A 22,332-nucleotide genomic window follows, 5' to 3' on the forward strand; every position below is an offset into this window, starting at 1 on the left:
GGCACAGTTGCCTGCAGGATTGCTGGACTACGGACAGAAAAGTATTTACAAAAAGATTAAAGTCTTCAAATGAGAGTTCTCCGAGCTGTGACTGGTCAAATGCATGTGCATGTCAGAGACAGGACTGTTGATCAGAAAGCATAAACGACTGAACAAGGATAAAAAAAGAAATTTAAGAGGGGCTTTTATAGCCATCAAGAGACCCTAAATAAATATTCAAATTAATGTGGAGGAACAAGGTGCTCATCAGCTAGTTGGTGGGCGGTAGAGACTCCTTCAATAGATAATGCCTTCCCTTGCATTCTCCAGGATGCCCTCGTCCTCCTCCTCCTCCTGGTTGTTTATTCCCAACAATTTGCTCAAGTCTCACACTGATATGTACATGGAGAATATCTTCTATATATGACCCAAGCAATAGGAAAGAAGAATTAGACCAGGTAAGTCTAAAGCTGTCCTGAATATCTGCAAAAGTGCCTCAGCACTTTGTAGCAATATAAAAATGTAACACTATGGGGGTGCTCCAACCTCCTGCCTCAAGAGCTACAAATCTGCCTCAAAGACAAGCTCTCCAGTCAAGTGGCACCAGGGTGCTGCTTCTGAATAAGCCAGGGCTCTTACAGCAATAGTGGTAATTCCTGTAGGGGTGGCAGTGCTGCCCCTGCCCAGATTCACCAATCAGCTGACATGACAGAGCTGCCCTGTGGGACAGACCACAGCTGTGACAGAGGTGTCTCTGTGGGAATTGCCTCCACAATCTTGAGAGACCCAGAGAGAGCTGGTGCTCTTTAACAGATGGTGGCAGAAGCAGGGTCCCAAGTAGGGCTCCCTGACAGCTACCTCCTGGGTAAGCTCTGAGGGAAACAGCCACTGTCCCTTCTTCCCTCCCCCTTGCATGTGGGGAGGGAGAGTAGAGGGCTGTGGGATGCCAATAGGAAAGTACACAGTGTATCTAAATCCCCTCCTCTCTCAGGAGCACAGGAACCTAAACCATGCTTTCCCATTAGATTTCTCCTTTCACCTCTAATGCACTTCTCCTCTTTTGGCTTTGAGAACAGTCTCCTAATGCCTTCTGAAGGCAGGTCCGTTCTTGCATGCTTTCCTTTGGTCCCAAGAATTTTGCACTCTTGGATGTCCAGTGACTTGGCTTCAACAGGAGGGATGGAGAGTACTCTCACCGGGCCTATTCCAGGACATGGTGGTTAGACACTCCAGGAAATACAGATTCAAGTCCCTTTAAAGTGAGAAGGGCTTAGAACCCTAGTCATGTTCTTGATAACAGCTCTAAACCTTAGGCTACTAGACAACAGGGGAACACTACTGTAATAGGGTTACAACTGAACTGACTTAAGTGTGGTTATGCATGATTTTCATAAACCTAAATTCTCTCTGGGGACTTAGATGGCGTTTAGGTGCCTCCCTGGTATAGACATTCAAGGAATGTTCACAATCCAAATGGAAGCTTGTAATGAATTCAGGCACCTAATGAATTTTCTGGCTGATGGTACAGGATCAATTGGAATCACTCTTTATAATTTGGAAGCTAAACTCTGCCCAAATTGCCTTTAAGTGACTGTCTGCATCCTGATCCAATATTATAAAATATTATCAATATCACAATCCAATATTAAAACAAGGATGCTCCTACCTTGAGCAGGGGGTTGAACTGGATGACCTCTGGAGGTCCCTTTCAGCCCTACTTTTCTATGATTCTCTAATGGTGTCCCCTTTAGCCTACTTAATAGTTATAAAATAAAATCACATCAAACAGTTCAAAGTCATTCATGTAAAAAAATAAAAATATGGCTCCACTACTGAAAACAATTATCCACATGGTTCACTTTGAATCACTTTATTGCGAGTAAACAAATGAATTATGCTTCACAGGATCAAGAATTTGATCTTTAACATTAATTATGAAAGTTAGAGACAGAACACTTGTTCTTAAAGCATTTAACTCAAAGTCTCAGAAATCTCAACCTTCTTCTGATAGCTTTGATTAGAACATCTCAAACATACTGGTTAAAAACATTTATTAACACTTCTGAAGTTTAATTAAATATGTAGATATTATATCTTATTTCACTGCTTACATGTCCAGTACAAGCATGTCGCTGCATACTTCAATCAATTAAAATAATTCAGTTATGTACAAAATTCATATAGGCATAGCAACGATGATTAAAACTTGCAAATTCTGTCTTGGCACTTAGCATGAATACAGTAATGTTAATTTTTTTCAAATTATCTGTATGAAACTGTTGAGGCAACAGTATCACCTAGGCTAAGCAATTGCAAAGTTATAAGGATGACAACCTTGCAAAGTTATGTAAGTCCAACTATTTATAAATTATTTCTATATCCTTTTTCTACTGATATTTACATAAAATTATTTTATATGCTACTCACCTTGTGGTGCTATGTGAAGAGAATCCTTCAACTTCCTATCGGGGACAAATTTCCACTGAAAGACAGAATGATCAGCTCCACCAATAGAAACAACCCACTGATGATCATGTGACCACCTGACATTTGTCACATGAGCTGAATGACCAAGATATTTTTTAAACTTTGCTCCTAGAACAAGGAGAAAAATCAATTTGCTATGTGTCTGGAATAAGGACTTCTAAACAACAATTACTAAAACAAAAATCAGGGAATCCTTCTACATATTGTGTGACATACTAATTAAATATTATTAACTAATTATAAACATTGATTAAAGTAATATCTGCTCACAAGATATCACCAATGTGGAAAAACACAATTCCACTTCTTCTATCTTGTGAAAGGAAGACGGAACATTAAGCAGTAACCAAATTATGATACTACTCCTCGCCTCCAATACAAATAGGAAAACTTGGAAGGAAGGAAGGAAGGAAAGGCAAGGGAAAAGAAGAAGAGGAGGAAGGAAAGGAAGGAAGGAATGATAACCATAGCTGGCTTTCATGAGGTCTGCTATATGTGAATCATTTTGCAGAACTTTTAACCAAATTCTACGACTCTTTCTGCCCCAAGGTTTGTTTGTTTATTTTTAATTTTAGCACATCTTTAATAGGCCTCTATGGACTGTGTTATCTGGACACTCAGGCTATCTTCCCATTTTTCCTACAATAGAACTTGAACATTACTCACACTAAGCCATATACCTGCTTTAATTTAATTAATGCTGTTACATCTGATTAAATCTATTACTGTATCCTGCATAACTAAGATTTGATACACAGATACATCTAAATAATGATCCCACACAACTCACTGCAAGGATTATCATGATTTTCTTCATCAGATACATCTCCTCCTCAATTATTAAATTGCATAACTCCTTAAAAAGGGGGGTAAAACTATTTTCCTTCAGATATTTTCCAGATTCTTCTCAGAGTATTTTTTTTGCACAAAGATACAGATTATCTCAGTTATCAACTAGCAAAAGACTTATGGCTATCAAGTTTAAGAAACAAGGATCTGAAGAATTTATCTGTATTGGTAAAAGGGAATAAGACAAAGTAGCATTATTTATTCACATCAATGTTAAAAATATTATGAAAGAATGTAAGGTAGACACTGATGATAAAATACTGTTGTAATAATAGCACAAAGGTTACATAGACATTGCATAACCCCAGTCCTCTCGGCCATCAGGCATACCATGCTGTTGCAGCTGCCATTAAAAACATTATCATATTTTCAAGGATATTTTACGTAACTCAACTCATCCTAGGATACATAGAAAAAAAAATCCCAAACTGATGTGTCAAAATTTGATTCTTTTGGACTAGTCTCCAGAATTTTTTTGTAAAAAAAGAACTTCCTCCTCCTTAATTACCAGAGACATCTCAAGAGCCTTCCCCATATGACTGCAGTAGCACTGGTTTGAGGATCCAACACATTTTTTGGGGAGAGATGCAGAGGGTTTTTTGTTTCTGGAATGGAGCAAATCAAATAGCTTTTGAAAAAGCAGAAACTCTTTCTTGTTAGATATTCAAGACTACAAAGATAGGTAACCCCCACTCTCTGCCTGGTATCAACTTAATTCTGGTTTAATATCAAGTTGAAAGGATGAGATAACTTGCTCCAGACTTTAGTTTTAAAGTTTTCATCTTAGAAGGTCCTTTTCTTTTGAAGACTTTTCCTCTGAAGAAGTTTTTAGACATAAAAGATTCTTAAGGTAGTGGCACTTGTGATTTATAGGAAAGCTAGATATTTTATACTACTTTATGAACAAATAAGCCACTTTTTCTGGCCCTCAGCCCAAATAATACCATATTTACTTGACTCTAAGATACAGTTTTTTCCTCACCCAATCAGCACAGAGGGGAAAAGCCACTCAGACTTGTATACAAAGTGAGTGTGTTTTTTTTTGGGGGGGGAGGGGAAGGGGGAGGACAGGCAGCTACTGTGGCTCTGTTGGGGCAAGAGTCTGACCAACAGCAGCCATGTGCCCCTACCCTTGGCTTTACTGCACAGCTTCTGCTCCCCACTCTGTCCCCTTCTCACCCTTACTGTTGATGACTTGAAAATGGTATTTAAAGGTTTGCTTTTTGGGAATTGGCTTATAGGTATATAAATATGCATTAGAATGGCTCAGGATGGGCAGCAGGGGTTAATTGATTCCTAAAAACCTGGGTTTCATGCACAGTCTTCTCAGCCTTCAGAAGCAGACAGGCTATCTAACAAACAAGGGCACATAGTCTGAGAAACTGGGGGCATGTGCCACGCTGTTCCATAACATGAGATAAGGTGGTACCAGCTCACAAGGCCAAAGTTGGCTCTGAAATTCCTGTTTTGGGAAAGGTGTGCATGTGATAGGCTGTGAATGTGTTGACAAAACAGAACATGAGTAGTATGACAGTCACAGAGAGACCAATGAATGACAGCCACAGATGGAGAGTCATCAGGAGGGAAAGAGAATACAAAAGCAGAGACTTGAGAGTAACAAAGGGCCCTTCTCTTTGTCCTCCTCCCCAAAAGGATCCCTTGGAGAGGTCCCCATCTCCCAAAGGGGTCCCCAAGGCCACAATGGACAGAAGACACACCACCAGTTCATCTCATCCACCCCAGTGGAGGGGGCCCTCAGCATTCCACCTCCAGGCTGCTGACATCTGATACCTAAGAGAGCCTTCAGAGTGAAGCCTGTGTCCTTGCCAGATGTTTCCTGACTCTGATGATAGCCCTAGGATTGGTAGATATATATAGAATTGCTTGATTGCTTGTATTGTTTCTTTTCTGTCATTACGGTATATCAATAAATTTGCCTATTATCAAATGGAAAGGTTGTGGTCGGTCTGAGGGTTGGATTCCCCCCCGCCCAGAACAAAGCATCTGGGTCCTAAATCCAGAGCCAACAACTGCCAGGTACAGTGAGGCATGGGGCACATGGAACTCTGTCCCCTGCCCAGCCAATCATCAGTGTCAACATGGAGCTCCATCCACTGCCCAGCCAATCACCAACACTGATCCTGCTGTGACACTGCTCCATGGCGCAGCAAGGGCTGTGCTTCCATGTGCTGTGCTCTGGGGAAAGAATAGAGCTCAAGCAGCATCTTAAAATAATGGGGTTGGGGGGCAGAGAGGTGGGTGGGGAGAGGTGGAGAAAAGGAAGCATTGGCAGGAAGAACCAGAGAAAGGGGAGTGTTGTGGAGGGAAGAGGCAGAGACTGGGGGGGGGGGGGGCGGGGCAGAAAGCCTGTAGAGGGAATAAGTGGGGGAGCAGAGGGCAGGGATGCTGCCTTATCCCCAGTCATTGCTCTGCCTGCTGTAGCAGTGGGAGAGGATAAATTAAAGACAAACCTCTGATAATTAGATTCTATACCTGGAAAATGATAACTAATTTATATACTTTTCCATATTATAATCTAATTATTCGGTGTTCATCTTAAAAACCAGGGTCATCTTAGATTTTAGTAAATATGGCACCATTGAGACCAGAGATAGATGCTTAGAAATATGTGCCAGGTACAGTAATGTAAGGATGAGTGAGTGAAAAGGGCATAAGCCCCAGACACCGACTAAAAGGGGGTCAAGGGATGCCAGAATACAACAAGGGATACCTCACTCTTTTCCCTTGCACTCCCTCCTTCTACAATTTCCATCTCCAGTCCTGGCAGTGGCCGTGCAGGAGCATGTGTCAGTGAGTGATGGGTATCTGGGAAATGTAATTCTATCAAGTATGTTTTTGCCAGTACAGGGCAGGGGGGCAGATGGAGTTTGTTGCTGCTGAGGCGACATTAACCTATTTTGCTTGTTGATTCAAGGAAGCCTCAAGGACTTTCTTAGCAAAATTCTCTTATAGGGTCACAATCAGAATTAGACAGGTCACATCCTTTACTAAAGGTGGTACTACTGAGGAACTTCTATAATTAGTAATAAGGAAAATTTAAACTCAAGAACTTTTGTTTGAACAATTTAACAAGGGCATTTTCTTTCATGGAACACTTCTGTTTTATGGTTCAACTCTGTGCTTGACAGTCCCCAGACCAGTTTGAGTCTTGGGCTCAGTAAGGTTTATTTGAAAGAAAAACTGCAGTCAGAGAACTCTAAAAGTTCTTCCTGGAGGATACTCCTAGGCCCAAGTGCAGATCCAAAGATCTGGTTTGCCATTAAACATTAGGGAAGGAAGAATACCAATTCAGAATTAAGAAAAAAAGAGTATCCACTGATAGACCTGAATGTTGATGAAGACCATAAATATGTCTATAGCTCATACAAGGTACCATATTTTCTTGCGTAAAACACTTATCTCTTCTCCAAAATCCAGTTGCTGGAAATTATAATTCATGAAAATTAAGGCATTAATGTCATGCATTATAATTCAGGAAATGAGAACCATTTCTCCACTTAATCCCCTGCTAGAGGAAGGCAAAAATAAAACTGTGTATGCTGCACATAAGGCTCACTAGCTGCTAGCTGTGGAGATTCTAGCAGTTTTCACGCCCCTGCCCCCACTCCCTAGCAGCAGATCTCAAGGAAAGTACTTTCCCCCCCTTCTTTATACCTTTCAGAAACAAAGGTACATATTTTGTTCTGGAGTGGGGATTGTACATGAGAAAATAGAGTAATTGCAGATGTTTTACTAATAATTTACTAATAAAAGTCAATCAGCTTAACTGATTTGGAGTCAAACTGGTTTATGAAACTTCTGTCCCAGACCCCTTGCTGATATAAGTTAAATCAGAGTCCCCCAGCATTCCAGCATGCTTTTCAGCCCTAGGCTGGGCTGAGCCGTCTGCTCCAGAGACCAGGACTGGCCCCACCTCTCTCTTCCCTAGGCAGAGCTCAGGCTGGCTGAGAAAAAGTTGGAGACTGCAGCACAGCAGCATCTGCTCATTGCTCAAGCAGACATCCACCCCTCCTTCCCCTCTCCCACAGCAAGGACCCCAGTGGCAAAGACTCCAGCCAGCATCTGGTCATGGTCATACCACCCCCCTGCTAGCTGATGCTGAGAGGTGTCTATGTTTGTGTGTCTCCAATTTCACTGGAACAAAGGCAGACAGAACAGTGTCCCCTCAGGACTTTTTTGAAGCTAATCAACAGGTCAGCTGGTAATGTCTCTCTGTTCTTCCTTAAAAATGTTTTGCAAAAAGCTGTTTAAAAAAAGCTTGAATTAATGAGAGAGGCTCTGTTTTCTTGCTATCAGAGTGGGGACAGAGAGAGTTGTGAGAAATGAGCTGGTTTGCAATGAATGCAGTGCTTGTCAGCTTGCTGCAGACAGTATGAAAAAGTAGGGAGAGGGAGACTGAAAAGCTCAGTATCATCAATAGATACATATAGTCCACACAAACAGTCCTTCCTTCCCCTGCTCTTTTCCTCAGAGTGCTAGCCAGGGGCTGGTATCTGGCAACACTTCCCAGCCCATGAACAGTGAGTGAGGGAAAAGCCTGGTGAGGGCTGCTTCTTCGTCCCCCTCCAGGCACACCCCAGATAGGGACTGTGCAGGCTGGGCGGGGGAGGTTTAAACCCCTCCCTAATCATAGTGTTCTGCTGGAGCCTGGCAACATCCACCTCAGCACAGCATTGTGGAAGGGAAGGTTCACTCTAGCACCCCCTGGCTTCTAACCTGAGCTACTGTAGGCATGTGCCTGCATTTCCTGGTTCAAAAGTGAACTGATCTGCAAGTGGATAAACATTCAATCTCTGCAGATTACACTAACCTGCAAATATTGAATCAATTCAGGGTTAGGCTTTTTGAATGTCTGTCCCTAGCCATAATGTTCTTAGCAATCCTCTATAACTGTCAAATAAAATCTGTTCTGACATAAATCTCTCTTATCCAAAACACAATTACAAATTCTACACAAAATTATTGAACTGTCCATTTTATCAACCCACTGCTGTTTTCCATGTTTGAACTTTAATTAAAACTCTACAAATAAACATTGGCTGTTTCTAAAATTCCTAAGACCTTTATTGTTCCCTCTAAAACCTTTTTGCCCTGAGTATCTGAAATTTACATATTTTCATCAATAAAGACATTACCTTTTCTTACACATGGGTATCGAAATAATTTGACTATTCCATAGTCATCAGCAGTAACCAAAACTTGCCCAATAAAATTTGCATCTGCAGAATTGATATCATTGATATCGGAATACTTGGGCCATATTCCATTAACTTCTAAGCCAGAAACACATGTCCATGAAGCCCAGGGGACACCTTTTAATTCTTCTTTGTTTGCAACTTCTTTTCCACCTAAAAATAAAATGCAAATACTTATTTTTAATCATTAACTCCTGTGGTGTTTTTAATAAATCTGAAACTCCTATTTTCAAAGTCTGAACAGAATTTAAATCTTGCTTAGACCAAATTAAAAAATGGATACTCAAACCACTATTTCTAAAACTATTTGTTATAACAGGCAATGTTGATAGCAACACTTACTGGGTACATTTCCACTTGCGCTTTACCGCAGGGTTGCCTAGTAAGCTCTGCAGTAAAGCATCACCATCTACACATGTGGAATTATTAGGCCAGGGTAAACTAATTAACTTTGCTGTAGGATAGTACTGCCCAACACGAATACTATCCTATGGGAAATTTTACTGTGCTACAATGCACATGTATACAGTGACCAGGCCCAGCTAGAGTATGAGGGTGATACAGTCTGCCAGCTAGCCCCACACTGTAGAGCCCTTTTGCCCCAGCCAGCCTCTCTGCAATACATTAAACTGGGTTAGAGCAGCCCCAGACTGGCAGGCTGACCCCTTGGGATCCTTCAGCTAGGGCTGTGCTGCCCCAGCTCAATATGCTGTGGTCCCAGAAGCACATGCAAATGCTGTGCTCGGGAGCAATAAACTCCAGTGTGAACTGCATCAGAGTTTAGTCAGGTGCACTAATATCATTGGCAGATACACCTACTGTCAACATTAACACTTTCTTGGTGCGTCTACATGAGATGTTTTACTGCCCAGTAGACTAATCTACTGCACAGTAAAGCATCACTATTTACACATGTGCCACATTTACTGTGCAGTAAATCAGTCTACTGTATGGTTGGCTACTAGTTGTAGATACAGGTAGATTAACCATGCAGTAGATACTGCACAGTACCTCATGTGTAGTTGCTAATATGTGTAGGAGCAATGTTGATGGGTTCTGATGTGCATGGGGCTAGGAGACAGCTGCCCCTGCAGCCCCACAGCTCTCCCAGCCCTTTACATATCAGGACCAAACCCCAGGCCCCCAGCTAGCCACCAGGGTGGCACCTGGAAGAGCCTCAAGTTCCCTCTAGTTGGTGCAAGGGGACAGAGCAGGACAGGAGGAGCCTTGGACTGGGCTGCTGCTATTGGGAACAAATCTGGGCACACATGTAGGCAAGGTTCCCAGGCGTAGTAAACTGCACCTTATTTTACTGTACCTTACTGTGTATTAACTGCATATGTAGACACACCCTCTGAGACTCAGTTTTCAGTTGCTTACAGTTTTGCCCAGTTTGAATTATTTGGAATAAACTTTTCCATGATCGGTCTGAGGCTAAATTATTTTCCAAGTGATATACCAAGACCATGGTTGGGGGACGGGGGGGAAGTTTTGCTCATCTTAAAAAAAAAAATTCTTGCAAACTTTTCACCAAGAATCTCTAGCAACTTGATTTGGAGCAGAAATTAAAAAACAACAATCCTGAAATGCTACCAACTTATGAGCTTCTGAAAACCTCAGTTTTCAAAAGACTGGGTTTGTTAGAGGCTGGTAGCTGGGATGGAAGGGACCTCATGAGATCATTCTCCAATAGCTGCATCTTCAATGAGCACCCGCCATCCCTACACACCTACAGGCTGACAACACTGAAGATGCATAATCAAAAAGATGCAGAGTCTGAACAAGACATTTCCTGTAGTTGCTTCTCTAAGCAATCATGGACCATAATGATAGCAGGTCTCAGAACTAAGAGCAGACAGACTGATTCTCCTCTGTCAATACTCTCCTGTTTGTGCCTTATTAGGAGAAACAGGATGCATTTACATGTTGCTACTGCACATTACATTTAGTACCTCTAATATGAGGTACTAACTAATGCACAGTAGCCAGATTTACTGAGCAGTAGCACCAGTGCATGATTCTTTCATGACACTTAATGCACAGTATACTAATTCTACTGTGCATTAGCACGGTTTTTGCCATGACATGCTACTGCACAGTAGAATTAGCCTACTGTGCATTAGGCATCTCATGTAGACAAGCCCGTAGAAACCAGCCTTGGGTGCAGCAAAGTAAATGCCATGGGGAGAAGGAAGAGAACTGAATTGGGTTGGAACACATGGAGAGGGAACAAACTTTGGAGATATTAGAGTAAACAGGCATTTACTGATTATGAAAGAACAGTCTATAGGCCAAAAATGGACTGGTTAAGGGGAACAGAAGGATATTGATTTAATCACTAGATCACCCATTTCTTCCCCACGAAGAACTGGAATGGAACTTAGAAATTGTAGAACCTCCGCATCAGATATACATGAAGCTGGAACCTATAGTTCCACAACACTTATCTGTACCAAGGAGTTGGTGAAATGTCCATTTAGGCTCCTTTAGTAGCCAATTCACAAAGAGCATGAAAACTGTTGCCAGTTATTCCCATAAACTCAAGTGGTAGAGGTCTGTTGCAGACCTGCAGGTTCCAGCATCATTCATGCTTCGTGAAGTTCCTGTTTCCTGTTAATAAGTAAGTCCTAAAAGAGCTGTATCTCTGGACCATAGTAATCTACAGTTTATCTACAATTTCAATTCACTAGATAGTTACCTACTTCTATTTTAATTTCATATTTAAATTGGCATTTGGATTGCTTAAATATAAACTGTTCACTCCAGAAGCTCATACAAGTTGGCTTCGTCAGTAGGGTTATAAATCTTATTCTAAAGTAGTATTAATCTGTTTTTACGGAGTTCTTGATCTTTTCAAGCTTCAAAGTTATATACAACAAAGCTCATTCTGAACTATTAACACCGGAACTCAGCACTGGAAAGCCATTAGTAAAAAGAGGTCAAATACACAAAGCTTTTAAAAAATGGAAATTTATTCTTCAGAAAGAATGACTGATTAAAAAAATAAATAATAAAATACATTGTAATAAAATATTCTAAGATTTAATTAAAATATTATCAAAATTAAGAAATTACAACTAATTATTTTTACCCAAATCAAAATACAGTAACAGCTTAGAAGAGAAAAACACTCTTATGTAAATTTACTTCATTTTCTTACACTGTTATGCACTGAAGAATTGCTTTCATAGTATTTTTTTAGGGTTTTCATATGCCCTAAATTTCATTACTTCAAACCAAGATTTATTAGCTATTTTATGCAAGTACTATACATTTTATCATTTACAGATATACATTTTTAATAAAGCTAATATTAAAAAAATCTTACTTGGCATCCTGTAAAAAAGTCTTTTCCCACTGCCATCATTGGTCTGTAAGTATTTACTGTCAGCAGACCAGTCCATGTGAGTGATGAAACTTAGGGATCCAACACATTCCCCAACTTTTTTGTACCTCTGAACAACACCATAAATATCAACAGAGCTGTCATTGGAGCCAACAGCAAGGAAATTACCATCTGGTGAATATTTTAATTCATGAATAGCTTCCTTCCTGTCTTTAATATGAACCACTTCTGTCATATCTCTGTAGCAGAGAAAGTGAGTGTCATACACTTAAGAGAGAATATCAAGTTCACAGTATTAATGTCTGACAAATTCTAATTCTGAAGGGAAAATCTCAGGTTCATTATGTAAATATAGTTTCTACAGGAAGCAAAGCCCTTAAAAGTTCCCTGCTCTTAGCCTAGGAGGGAGGATAGGAGGTGTCACTGAAAGTCTGGGCTGACTAGAACAGGTGTGCTCAACCCCATGTTCACAGGCCAGATCCAGCCCATGAAGTTAGGTAATCTGGCTCACAGGTTTCCCCACAAACCCGTAAACCTGGTGGTGGGAGAGTGGTGCTAATTAGTACTGCCACCACTCCCTTGCTACCAATTTTCCAAGACCCACATTGCTGGATTGCACCAATCAGGCTGGCCCCATGTTGAGACATCAGGCCCTGTTCCCACATGGCTCAGTTGAAATTGGACCCAATGCAACTGTGTGGGATTGGGCACAGAGTGGACCAGCTCCACATGGCTGCAATGGGCCCTGGCCAAGTTCTTTCCACATGGCTGGATCAGGTCCTGATTGGGCCGACACTGTGTTCCAGATAGAGCCCATTCACTAAATACAACCTGCAGGCGGACGTGGCACCACTCCTCTGACCCACAGGCCTAAATGTTTGGGCAGTGCTGGACTTGAAGGGTTCAGGTAGATCACTAGCCCTTAAAACACTTAGATGAAGGAAGCTCCTTAATATCAGATGGAGCCCTCTCTCTCATCCCTTAGACCTAATCTGAGACAGCAAAACTATTGCTGGGACCAGTTTTGGGGGCAGGGAATAAGGGCTAACAGCAGCTCTCACTGAGTGGAAATAAATAAGGAACTAATGATAACTTTCAGTATATGATTTATTGCCCAATAATGTATTTTTTCCTAACATACCATTTTTCATAACAGACTGTTATGGAAAACTTTGCCTGTTAAATCAGAGTAACAGAGCTGTATGTATATAAATCTGTGGACCATATATATGTTTGAAATAGAAGTTAAAATATTCTTAGTGTACGCTTTCTATATAAAACATATACTAGATTGCTTATAACTTTCTGATTTTTACACTATACCTGACTCGAAGTACAGTGAAAGAGCCATCTTTCATTCCAAGTGCAAGATGGATTCCATCTGTACTAACTGCTGCACAGCGAATTGGTTCCTCCATATTGCACCGGGCGATCAATGCGTGGTCTATTAAGCTCCATATTCTAAAGTAAAGTCAAATGCAAGGAATAGTTAACAGGTTTGTGACAGAAAATGTGAAGGATTCTAAAAAATATTCTGAATGCAGTGTTCATATTAAAAACTTATTTTCTACCAATAACTTTCAAAACTAGCAAAAAATATGTCGTAAGTTTTGCACAGCAGTGAATGTCTATATTTCTTCAAGTAGGGTAAAGCAGCTAGTATGAAAAAAATGAAAAGGCAGATTCATTTTTTGGCTTTGCTGGTAAAACATTAGGTACTTGATCCTACTTTGCTTGAAACAAATTCTGAATTTTCTATTGCTTAAAGGTATATTCTTTTCATTAGTTAAAATGGATAGAACAAACAATTAAAATATTACAATACAGATGCATCTATCTCTATTAATAATGAATTATTCTTAATATATTACAGTTTCATATATATTACTAAATATCATTATAACCTCTGACTACTTGTGCCTAAGTACAGCATGTAATTTTTACATTAGGCTCCAGATGCATGTTTTGCTGTATCAATGCAACTTCCATCCAATTCACAAAAAAAGTGCTACTACACAATTTCTGAGAGGAAAAGGAATGAAATTTTGGAAAAACCAGAGAGTAAAACTTACTAGGATTTGTTAGAACATAGATTTAGTAAATAAATATAGAAACGCAAACAATTTGTATTAGTAGCAAGGTGTCAGTGTTCTAGTGGTACGTTGTTCCTAAGTGGATGTTGCTGCTCATGGGAATCTCATTTGCATACACTGCAGGAAATTTCCCAAGGGAAATGTTTCTGACAAGTGGCTACTGCTCCTATGAGGTACCCCACAACAGGGAGTCAAATTATATTAAGTAAAAATTCCCCATATTAGAAATTCCCCACACCAGAATTCTCTGTGGAACTGAAAAATATAATCAAATCCTTCTAGAACAGCTTCAGGAAAAAACTACTTCCATTTAACCCCCATTCTTATACCCCAGGAATTTTTTATATGCTCCTGAAGATCCATAATCAAGATATCCCTGGCAGGCCTCAAAGAACAAGTTTCTACAAGATGCAACAGACTTCCTCAGCAGAATCTAGTATATCATCCACCTCCCCAAGAAGGTCATATCTGCAACCAACGATGTCACCAGGCTGTATACTAACATGCCACACCATGAAGGCACAGCCACCTGTCTGAAATACCTGTAAGAACAAAATACGGGTCAGATTTGTAGACACAACAATCCACATTCAGGATGGCATCCTACAAACCACCATATACAAAAAGCCCATGGACCACCATACTTATGTCCACAAAACCAGCAATCATCCCAAGTAATTTAGAGTCAGGCCCTCAGATAGCACTGCATTTGCTATGAGAAGAACATTTATGAACCCACCTGGTCTGCCTAAAATCTGCTTTTATACAAGAACGCTCCAATAGAGAAACAGACCACACATTTAGAAGAGCTGTCCAAATACCCTGCAGTAACCTGCTACAATACAAAAAGAAACCCCGCTATGACTGCACATCCCTAGTGATTACGTACCTCCCGACACTGGAACCAATCAGAAGAATCAAACAACTACAGCTTATACTTAACAAAGACCTTGAGATAAATATTCCTGTCCTCTCCGTTCCTGGCTTTCAAACAACCCCCTAACCATGCCGAACTCATCATCAGAAGCCAACTCCTCATTGCTCAGCAGACATCAAGTTGTACACACCCATGCCTTAGCAAGAAATCCTTAACCAGGCAACATATCTTTAGTGCTACTACAATCAACACCCTTCATAACAAGGCCATCAGAATCTATGGATCCTACATATGCCTTACCCAAAATGTGATATATCTGATCAAATGCACCAAATGCCCCCATGGCAACTACATGGGTGGAAACAAATAGCAACTACACACCAGAAAAACAAAAAAAGAATAGATACACATACACCTTTAAGAGCACATTTTTCACAGAGCCACCATTCTCTCTCTGACCTCACGACCCCTATGCTCAAAGGAAATCTACTTAAAACGCACTTAAAAAGTGAACTTGGGAGCTAAAATTCATAAGCTGCCTGGACATTAGGAACCAGGGACTGAATACTGGTATTGATTTTATGGCACATTACAACCTACCTGAATCCCAGATGACCCCTCTCCCTTTAATAGGTCTTGATCTCCCAGTAATCAGCTTCTTTTTTTCTGCTAATTGTTTGCCTGCTACCTCTGGGAATTTCTCTCCTCCCTCAAATTTCACAGCTCTAGCAACTATTTTTTGCATTTATTCTCAGAGTCAAGGAAGAGAATGCCTTGCATCGGAAAGGTTATCTAACCCTATCCAACTATGCAGTTGACCCAATAACAGATATCACCCAACAATTTTTTTTTTTTAACTGGATAGGCAAAAAGTTAGTGAAATGAACTTCTAAATTCTAAAACATAATATGAATAAGATTTTTGAAGTATTATATCACATCAAACCACAAGAAGGTATCTCATTTATGTCTAATACAGGGTAGATGACCAGTTCACTCGATATCAACCAAAATGACCAAGCTCAGTAGTAAAGTTGCACATCTAAATTTTAATTCAATGTAAGCTGTAGATACTGGGCTGCCCCTCTAAAGAAAAAAAAATTAACTCACTTTCAAGATCCTAAAATATAAACTGATGTGCTTAACTTCAGGAACTCAATTTGATCATTTTGGCCCTCATATTATTTACTGTCATTAAGACTATGAAAGCAAACATTTCCACCATTTGAGTTGAAATAAAGGTCTTAATTTTCATTTTGTAAGCTACCAATTTATACTACTGTTTTCAGACTTTCAACAGGAAAATATTATTTATCCAGAGTTATGAGAATAAATTTAACTGGAACAAAACCACAACATGATACATAACAATCATTTCACATTGGTACCTTTAATTATTTAAAGATAAAGCCTTACCTAAAATTGTACATAGTTAAACAAAAACAAACAAAACAAGTCAAATCAGCTAACCTGACTGATCGATCATCACTTCCAGTCATAGCCAAAGGTTTTGTAGGGTGAACAGCTAGAGCCCACAGCTCTCCTTCACAGTGCCCCTGCATGATCAGGAAAGGCTTATTGCGTTCATGCACCACAATTTCAAAAATTTCACTGTCTTGTGTACCAACTAGGATATGATCTCCCCTCCAGCACACACTTCTTACAGACAGACCTGGTGTGGGGAAGGGAATACATTACACAATGCACATAATTCTCATGCACCAAAAACTAGTGAGAAACTACCAAGAGATCTTCAGATGACAGGGCATTTGTCAAAGCACAAATTATTTTGACTCTTAGGACTCATTCATATAACTGCGTATGTTGCGTTTCCACAGGGACAAGTAACAGCAGTACATAGTGGTGCACTACTGCTTGTCCCTGGGAAACACCTGGGCATGTATGCGCTAGCATGTGACAGGTTGCCCTGGGTGGGGTAGAGGAGGCTGGCTCCAGCACCTGGGCTTGGCCCCAGCAGCTTTACCTGGCGTTCTAGAGGCCTCCCAGAGCTTCAGTGGCAGCAATCTGGTGCATGAAGCCTGGCCAACAGCCAGAATGTGACTCTAGCTGGGCAGGCTCCAGTTTCAGGTAGCATATGCTGTACCATGTACACCACCCCACTTTTTTAAGGTGTGGGGGTTTTTTTGACACTGGGCTCTCCCGAAAAATCCACCACACTGAAAATTAACACGTGCACGCCCATCTGGATGCACCCTTGTTGTGTAAATACAATATTCATATTAATATACATGTCATCTATTTTAAAAACAGTTAATGAAAATATATTTTTCAATCTGTGAAGAACTTCCCATTTGATCATGTAACGAAAATAAAGACTGAATTGTTTCGGTTTTTTTACCTTTATATCCCTGGTCTGTTTCCCTGAGATCAATCACAGTAATCGGTTTAAAATTTAAATCCCATAAACGAACACAGCCATCCCTGCCACCAGTGGCAAAGCCTTCTTCACATGCATTCATGCTGAAAATTCCTGCCTAAGGAGGAAAGAAAATGACATTCAGCACCACATACGGCTTATAATCACTATTATGAAAAGAAAGAAATCTTCATATGGATGGAAAATGTTTTCCCCTCTTATTATGTTGTAGAGAAGGTACCATTAAATCATTCAGCTAACACAAGTTTTATATATATGGGAGAGTCAAAAATGTATATAAATTCTGATTTTCAAATAACAAATTAATATTATGGGTTTCATCCAAAAATTATAATGCAATTGAAAGTGATGCAAACAGAACTTGGACTCTGATTCAAGAAAGTTCTTAAGTGCATACTTTAATCTATCCTCATTCAGGACAGAACTTAAAACACACGCTTCATGTACGTAAGTCTCACTGATTCATTTGGGATTTAAGCACACGGTTAAGTGCCGAATCCCCGAATATGGATGATTTCCTAGTGGAGGACTCAGGGTTTGTCCACATGAGAAAATTGCACTAGTTTAACTTCAGATCTAATTTTTAATTAACTAATCCAGCTCAAACCTCTGCGCACTCTTATTTCAGTTTAAAACTGATTGATATCAGTTTAGGTTATATCAGTTAGAAACATATTCAAGTTAGACAGAAATAAGCTATACGTGATACAAAACAAAAGTGTTCATACAGATTTGACCAACTCCCAAATATGCAACTTTTAAAGCCAAAAGGGACCATTAAGATAACCTAGTCTGACTTCTTCATTAACTCAGGCAATAAAATTTAATTAAGTTATTCCTGCATCAATTCCTTAACTTATGGTTGAGCCACATCAACTATTTTAGGAAGTAATCTAATCTTGACTTACAGGCTTCAAGTGACAGAGAACCCACCACAACCCTAAGCAAATTATTCCACTGGTTAATTACTCTTTGTTAAATATCTGTACCCTTTTTTTAAACCTGAATTTGACTTGCTTCATCTTTCTGCCAGTAAATCTTGCTACAGCTTTGTTTGTTAAATTAAAAGTGATTCTAACATTGGGAATCTTCTTTTTGTGCTTATTGACCATGGTAAAACTACCTCTTAACCTTCTTTTAAGTAATCCATATAAATTAGACTTCTTAAGTACCTTATTGTAAGGCTGCTTTTCCAGATCAAATAATTCTTCAGCTTTTTAAAACCCTTTCTAGTTCTGAACTGTGGACACCAGAACTGGAAACAGAACTGTCTTGTAATGCTACATAGTGTTAACGCCAAACTTCTATTTATACAGTCCCTTACTCATCCAAAGATTTTGTTTACCCTTGTAACCACTGTATCATAGCAAGAGTTGAATTTGAGCTAACTAATCCACCTTGTCCACCAAATCCCTTTCACTATCACTGCTTCATTTAATACAATCCCCTAACCTGTCAACTATCTATATGGCACCTATATACTATATTTTATAAGTATGGCATTGAAATTGGCTGTAGTAGAACAATTTTTTCAAGTATAGAACATTTTTCAAATTTACCTTGTAGTCCAATTCAGTCTAGAAAACTCTCTTCTCAACTACTATTTCTCACTATTTGCCACTATTTTTGCAAATTACAAACTTCACCAACAGTAATTTTTTTAATGTTTTGTTGCAGTTAATCTTCTTTAAGTTAAATCAGTGCAAATTTATCATGTACACATTTAGAACTAGTTTGAAGATATGGACTAAGGAATTTTGATTGAGCAGGTATTTTTCCCCATTTATTACCTACCTAACTCAAAAACAGTAGAATTAGTGTGTTTGCTGATATGCAGGTTGAGAGAATTGCCGCAATACTGCTTTCATCCTGATGTTGATGATCCTAATGCTGCTGCTTCTTATACCTAAAAAGAGTTTAGTTTCACATCCTCTTGCCTTAGGGCCCAGTTCAACCCCCACAAATATCAGCAAAAAACCCCAACTGACTTTCATAAGCGGTGGTTCCAGCCTTTAGTTGCCATTAGTCAATTTTTAGGTTATTAGGCAAAAGACATACTTTGGCTCTTTACATACTAAGATGAGGAAGATTAATTTAAATTCCTGAATTCAGGAGCAACCTACTGGTCATTTAGCACCATTTGCTTTAAATAACTGATTTTAGAATACATGAGTGAGTGATATTTTGATAGTGGCATCAGGAAGACAAAAACAAAGCATTCTTTCCTTTCCTTAAATATAATGGACACTTTTTCTCAAGTAAAATACAGATATATTTAAAAAGGTATGAACAGCAGGTCCACTACTGAAATAAAGATAATATTAGCTACTATACTGTATCTTTTTAAATTGTATTATATTTTTATTTTTTAAATCATTTTGACACTGAACTACAAGTAAACATGAGTAATACCAGAAGAACATTTATAAGCAATGAAGAACAGGACATGGTTCCAAGACCTAATGCCCTAGCAGAAGGTACACTAACAGCAGTGTCAGTCACAAGTCTTTTATAATTACGTCTCAAGTCTTCAGTTCTAAGAGGCAAATGTGTAGCTGCAATGGTTACTGTTTCTATCTCTAGGTCTGAAACGTCATACATCAAAACCAAGGTGATATATAGAAAGTGTAGAAGGATTATGAGCACAGGGCAAAACAGACTGCCTCAACTTCATGATTATAGTCACGCTCACTCTAGAAAGACATTTACAAATGTTGAAGTACTCTTGGATAATCTAGTGTCCCTGGAATCCATGGTTGCCTCAATGGAAGGGGCGGGGGGGAAGTCAACTTTACTCACTGCTGTAAGATGTATATGTCATCATAGTAATCATGCCTACACAACTTCTAAATTGTAGTCCTATAATCAGCTTGAGGGCCATTCTTAAAAAACCATGTGGAAGCTACACACATGTACAAGATGTATTTGTCAAAGTACAGAGTAGCATGAAAAAAAGAAAATATTTTACACCAGTTCCTTGCACTGACTTCAATTAATAAAGATACCTACAGGTTGGATGCTAACTTGAAATTATTGCCTCCCCAGTATGTCCTCCCTAACAGTTGAGATCAGCTGTGACATTTGAGCAGACTGTTCACGGATATAACTGTCTCAGAGCTGGGGACAGTAAATTTCTGGGGAAGCATCACTGATGTGTAATTTATTCTTTTTATTTGTCTAACACTCCTCAAGCTGATTTTCTTATTTTGTGAATATGTGTTCTAAGATACGTGGATAGAATGCATCTTACTACAGAAACCTAAAAATAAATATTTAGATACTTCTCTACTACGTTGAAACAAAATAGCTCTATTTTGTTTGAATATATAATCAAAGCAATTCATAGTAAAGTTTAGAGTGATAGAATGACTTGGTCCACAACACCAAGTTTAAAACATTCGTTTACATATGTTATATTGCTTCAATCTATATTTAATTAATGCTTGGCAAGCCAACATAGATGTGTTAGGGTATTAACAGGGTGCCTGTTATTTAACCTCAACTTCTGACATCAATCCACACAACTTTAATATGTACCTCTGAAACAGTATCCCAAAATAAATTATTCAGTTATTGAGAAGGCATCCTATGTACATTTACTATGCAAAGCCCAAGCATAGTAAAAAAGAATCTTTAAAATAATGACTGTTTTTAATAAGCATACCAAAGATGCTTACAGCACACATTACATGTTTATATTATGTGTAACATGCTTGGAAACCATGCATTATTTCTTATTCAGAACTCATAGAATGCTGAAACAAAAAGGAGAATTCTATACGCTAGTTTGTGTTAGCATAATGTGATATTTGATAAGTTTTTTTGATTAATGCCTATAGTGCTAACTTTCCAGTATCAGATGCACTATGTACAACTAACCTCCTAGAGTGCGATTAACACCTAAATGCACATGTACTTGTATCCTCTTTCAGCTTTTTTAAAAAAAAATTGGGAAGGAAAGGTATCAGCAGAAACAGATCTCTTTCCACATCTCCCACTGCTAGACTTGCAGCTCTTCTGCCTCCTACTAACAATTTCCTCTCAAACCCCTTAACATTTCAGTCCCTTCCCTTTTCTAAAGGCACCTTATTTTCCTGATCCATATAAAATTGGCTCTTCAACTGCCAACTACCGTTATAGTATCTCCTTTTTATCCATTCTCCTAACTGCAATCCTTTTTCCAATCACTTAACTCTCCAGCCAATGTTTGTCTTCCCTTTGGCTTTCGTACTCAAAGACCGAATTCCCTCCCAATGAGATTTACCATTGACCCAGTCTCCCAGCAGCATTCAATGTATGGATGGCAAGAGATAGTTGATTTGATTCTAAATTTCTATTTGCCTCCTACTGTTAAGTTGCTCCGTATTTTTCCTCAACTATTTCTATTGGCACATCATTATTAACTTTTTCACGTAACAATGGTCATAAAATGGAAGTGTGTTTTTTCCACCTTTAAATATATGCACAAGAATTTTGTAGTACTTCTGAAACAATTTAGGAGTAATGAAATGCCACAAAATGACTGACCATTTATTAGCCAACCTCGACATTACAATATAAATATTCCACTTCCAATCAGTTATATTTCTCACACTGAAGATATTCTTCATTGAAGGATTATGCACATCAAATGTAAATTTTATATAACTAAGATATCAGAATTTATCCCAATGCATGAAAATGACTTAAATTACAAGGCACACATGCATACACACATACACACACACACTTCCTTTGGATGTTTAGTTGATTCATATGGCCAAACTATATTCTACCAACTTTTCCAAACAGTCTGTTTTTACTTTAAAAACAACATAAACAAGTGCTGAAATGATAACTGTTTCAGGTAACTATGAATTTCTAAATATAGAAACATTTTGTCTTTGTCAAAAAAATTGGACAGACACAGTGAGACATAGATGTTTGACTAAGATGCACCAATGCTCTTATCAGTACTCTGACACATCTTAAGCGGCTGGCTAGAAGGTCTTGGTCATCTGCTCAGGGTCAAACCAAGCACCAAATGTGTAGCCAGGAAGGAATTCTCTCTCCAGGTCACAATGACAAGGGCAAGGGGGTGGTTTTTTG

The 22,332-nt window shown here is 39.1% G+C and overlaps 1 protein-coding gene across 1 annotated transcript in view; it reads right to left on the reverse strand.

Annotated features, from left to right (window-relative positions):
- The window catches only part of EML5 (EMAP like 5), a 230,095-nt gene that overhangs the window by 134,608 nt on the left and 73,155 nt on the right, over positions 1-22,332 (reverse strand). Inside the window, exons 6-11 of the mRNA XM_090033857.1 lie at positions 17,206-17,341; positions 16,317-16,518; positions 13,201-13,338; positions 11,860-12,116; positions 8,472-8,684; positions 2,407-2,574 (exon numbers count right to left, since the gene is read on the reverse strand). Coding sequence (XP_089889983.1) covers positions 2,407-2,574; positions 8,472-8,684; positions 11,860-12,116; positions 13,201-13,338; positions 16,317-16,518; positions 17,206-17,341 — 1,114 coding nt within the window. The remainder of the gene's footprint in view (positions 1-2,406; positions 2,575-8,471; positions 8,685-11,859; positions 12,117-13,200; positions 13,339-16,316; positions 16,519-17,205; positions 17,342-22,332) is intronic.

This window comes from Crocodylus siamensis, chromosome 2 (assembly GCF_052110815.1).
Source record: "Crocodylus siamensis isolate JL-2025a chromosome 2, ASM5211081v1, whole genome shotgun sequence".
In the NCBI taxonomy this organism is placed as follows: Eukaryota; Metazoa; Chordata; order Crocodylia; family Crocodylidae; genus Crocodylus; species Crocodylus siamensis.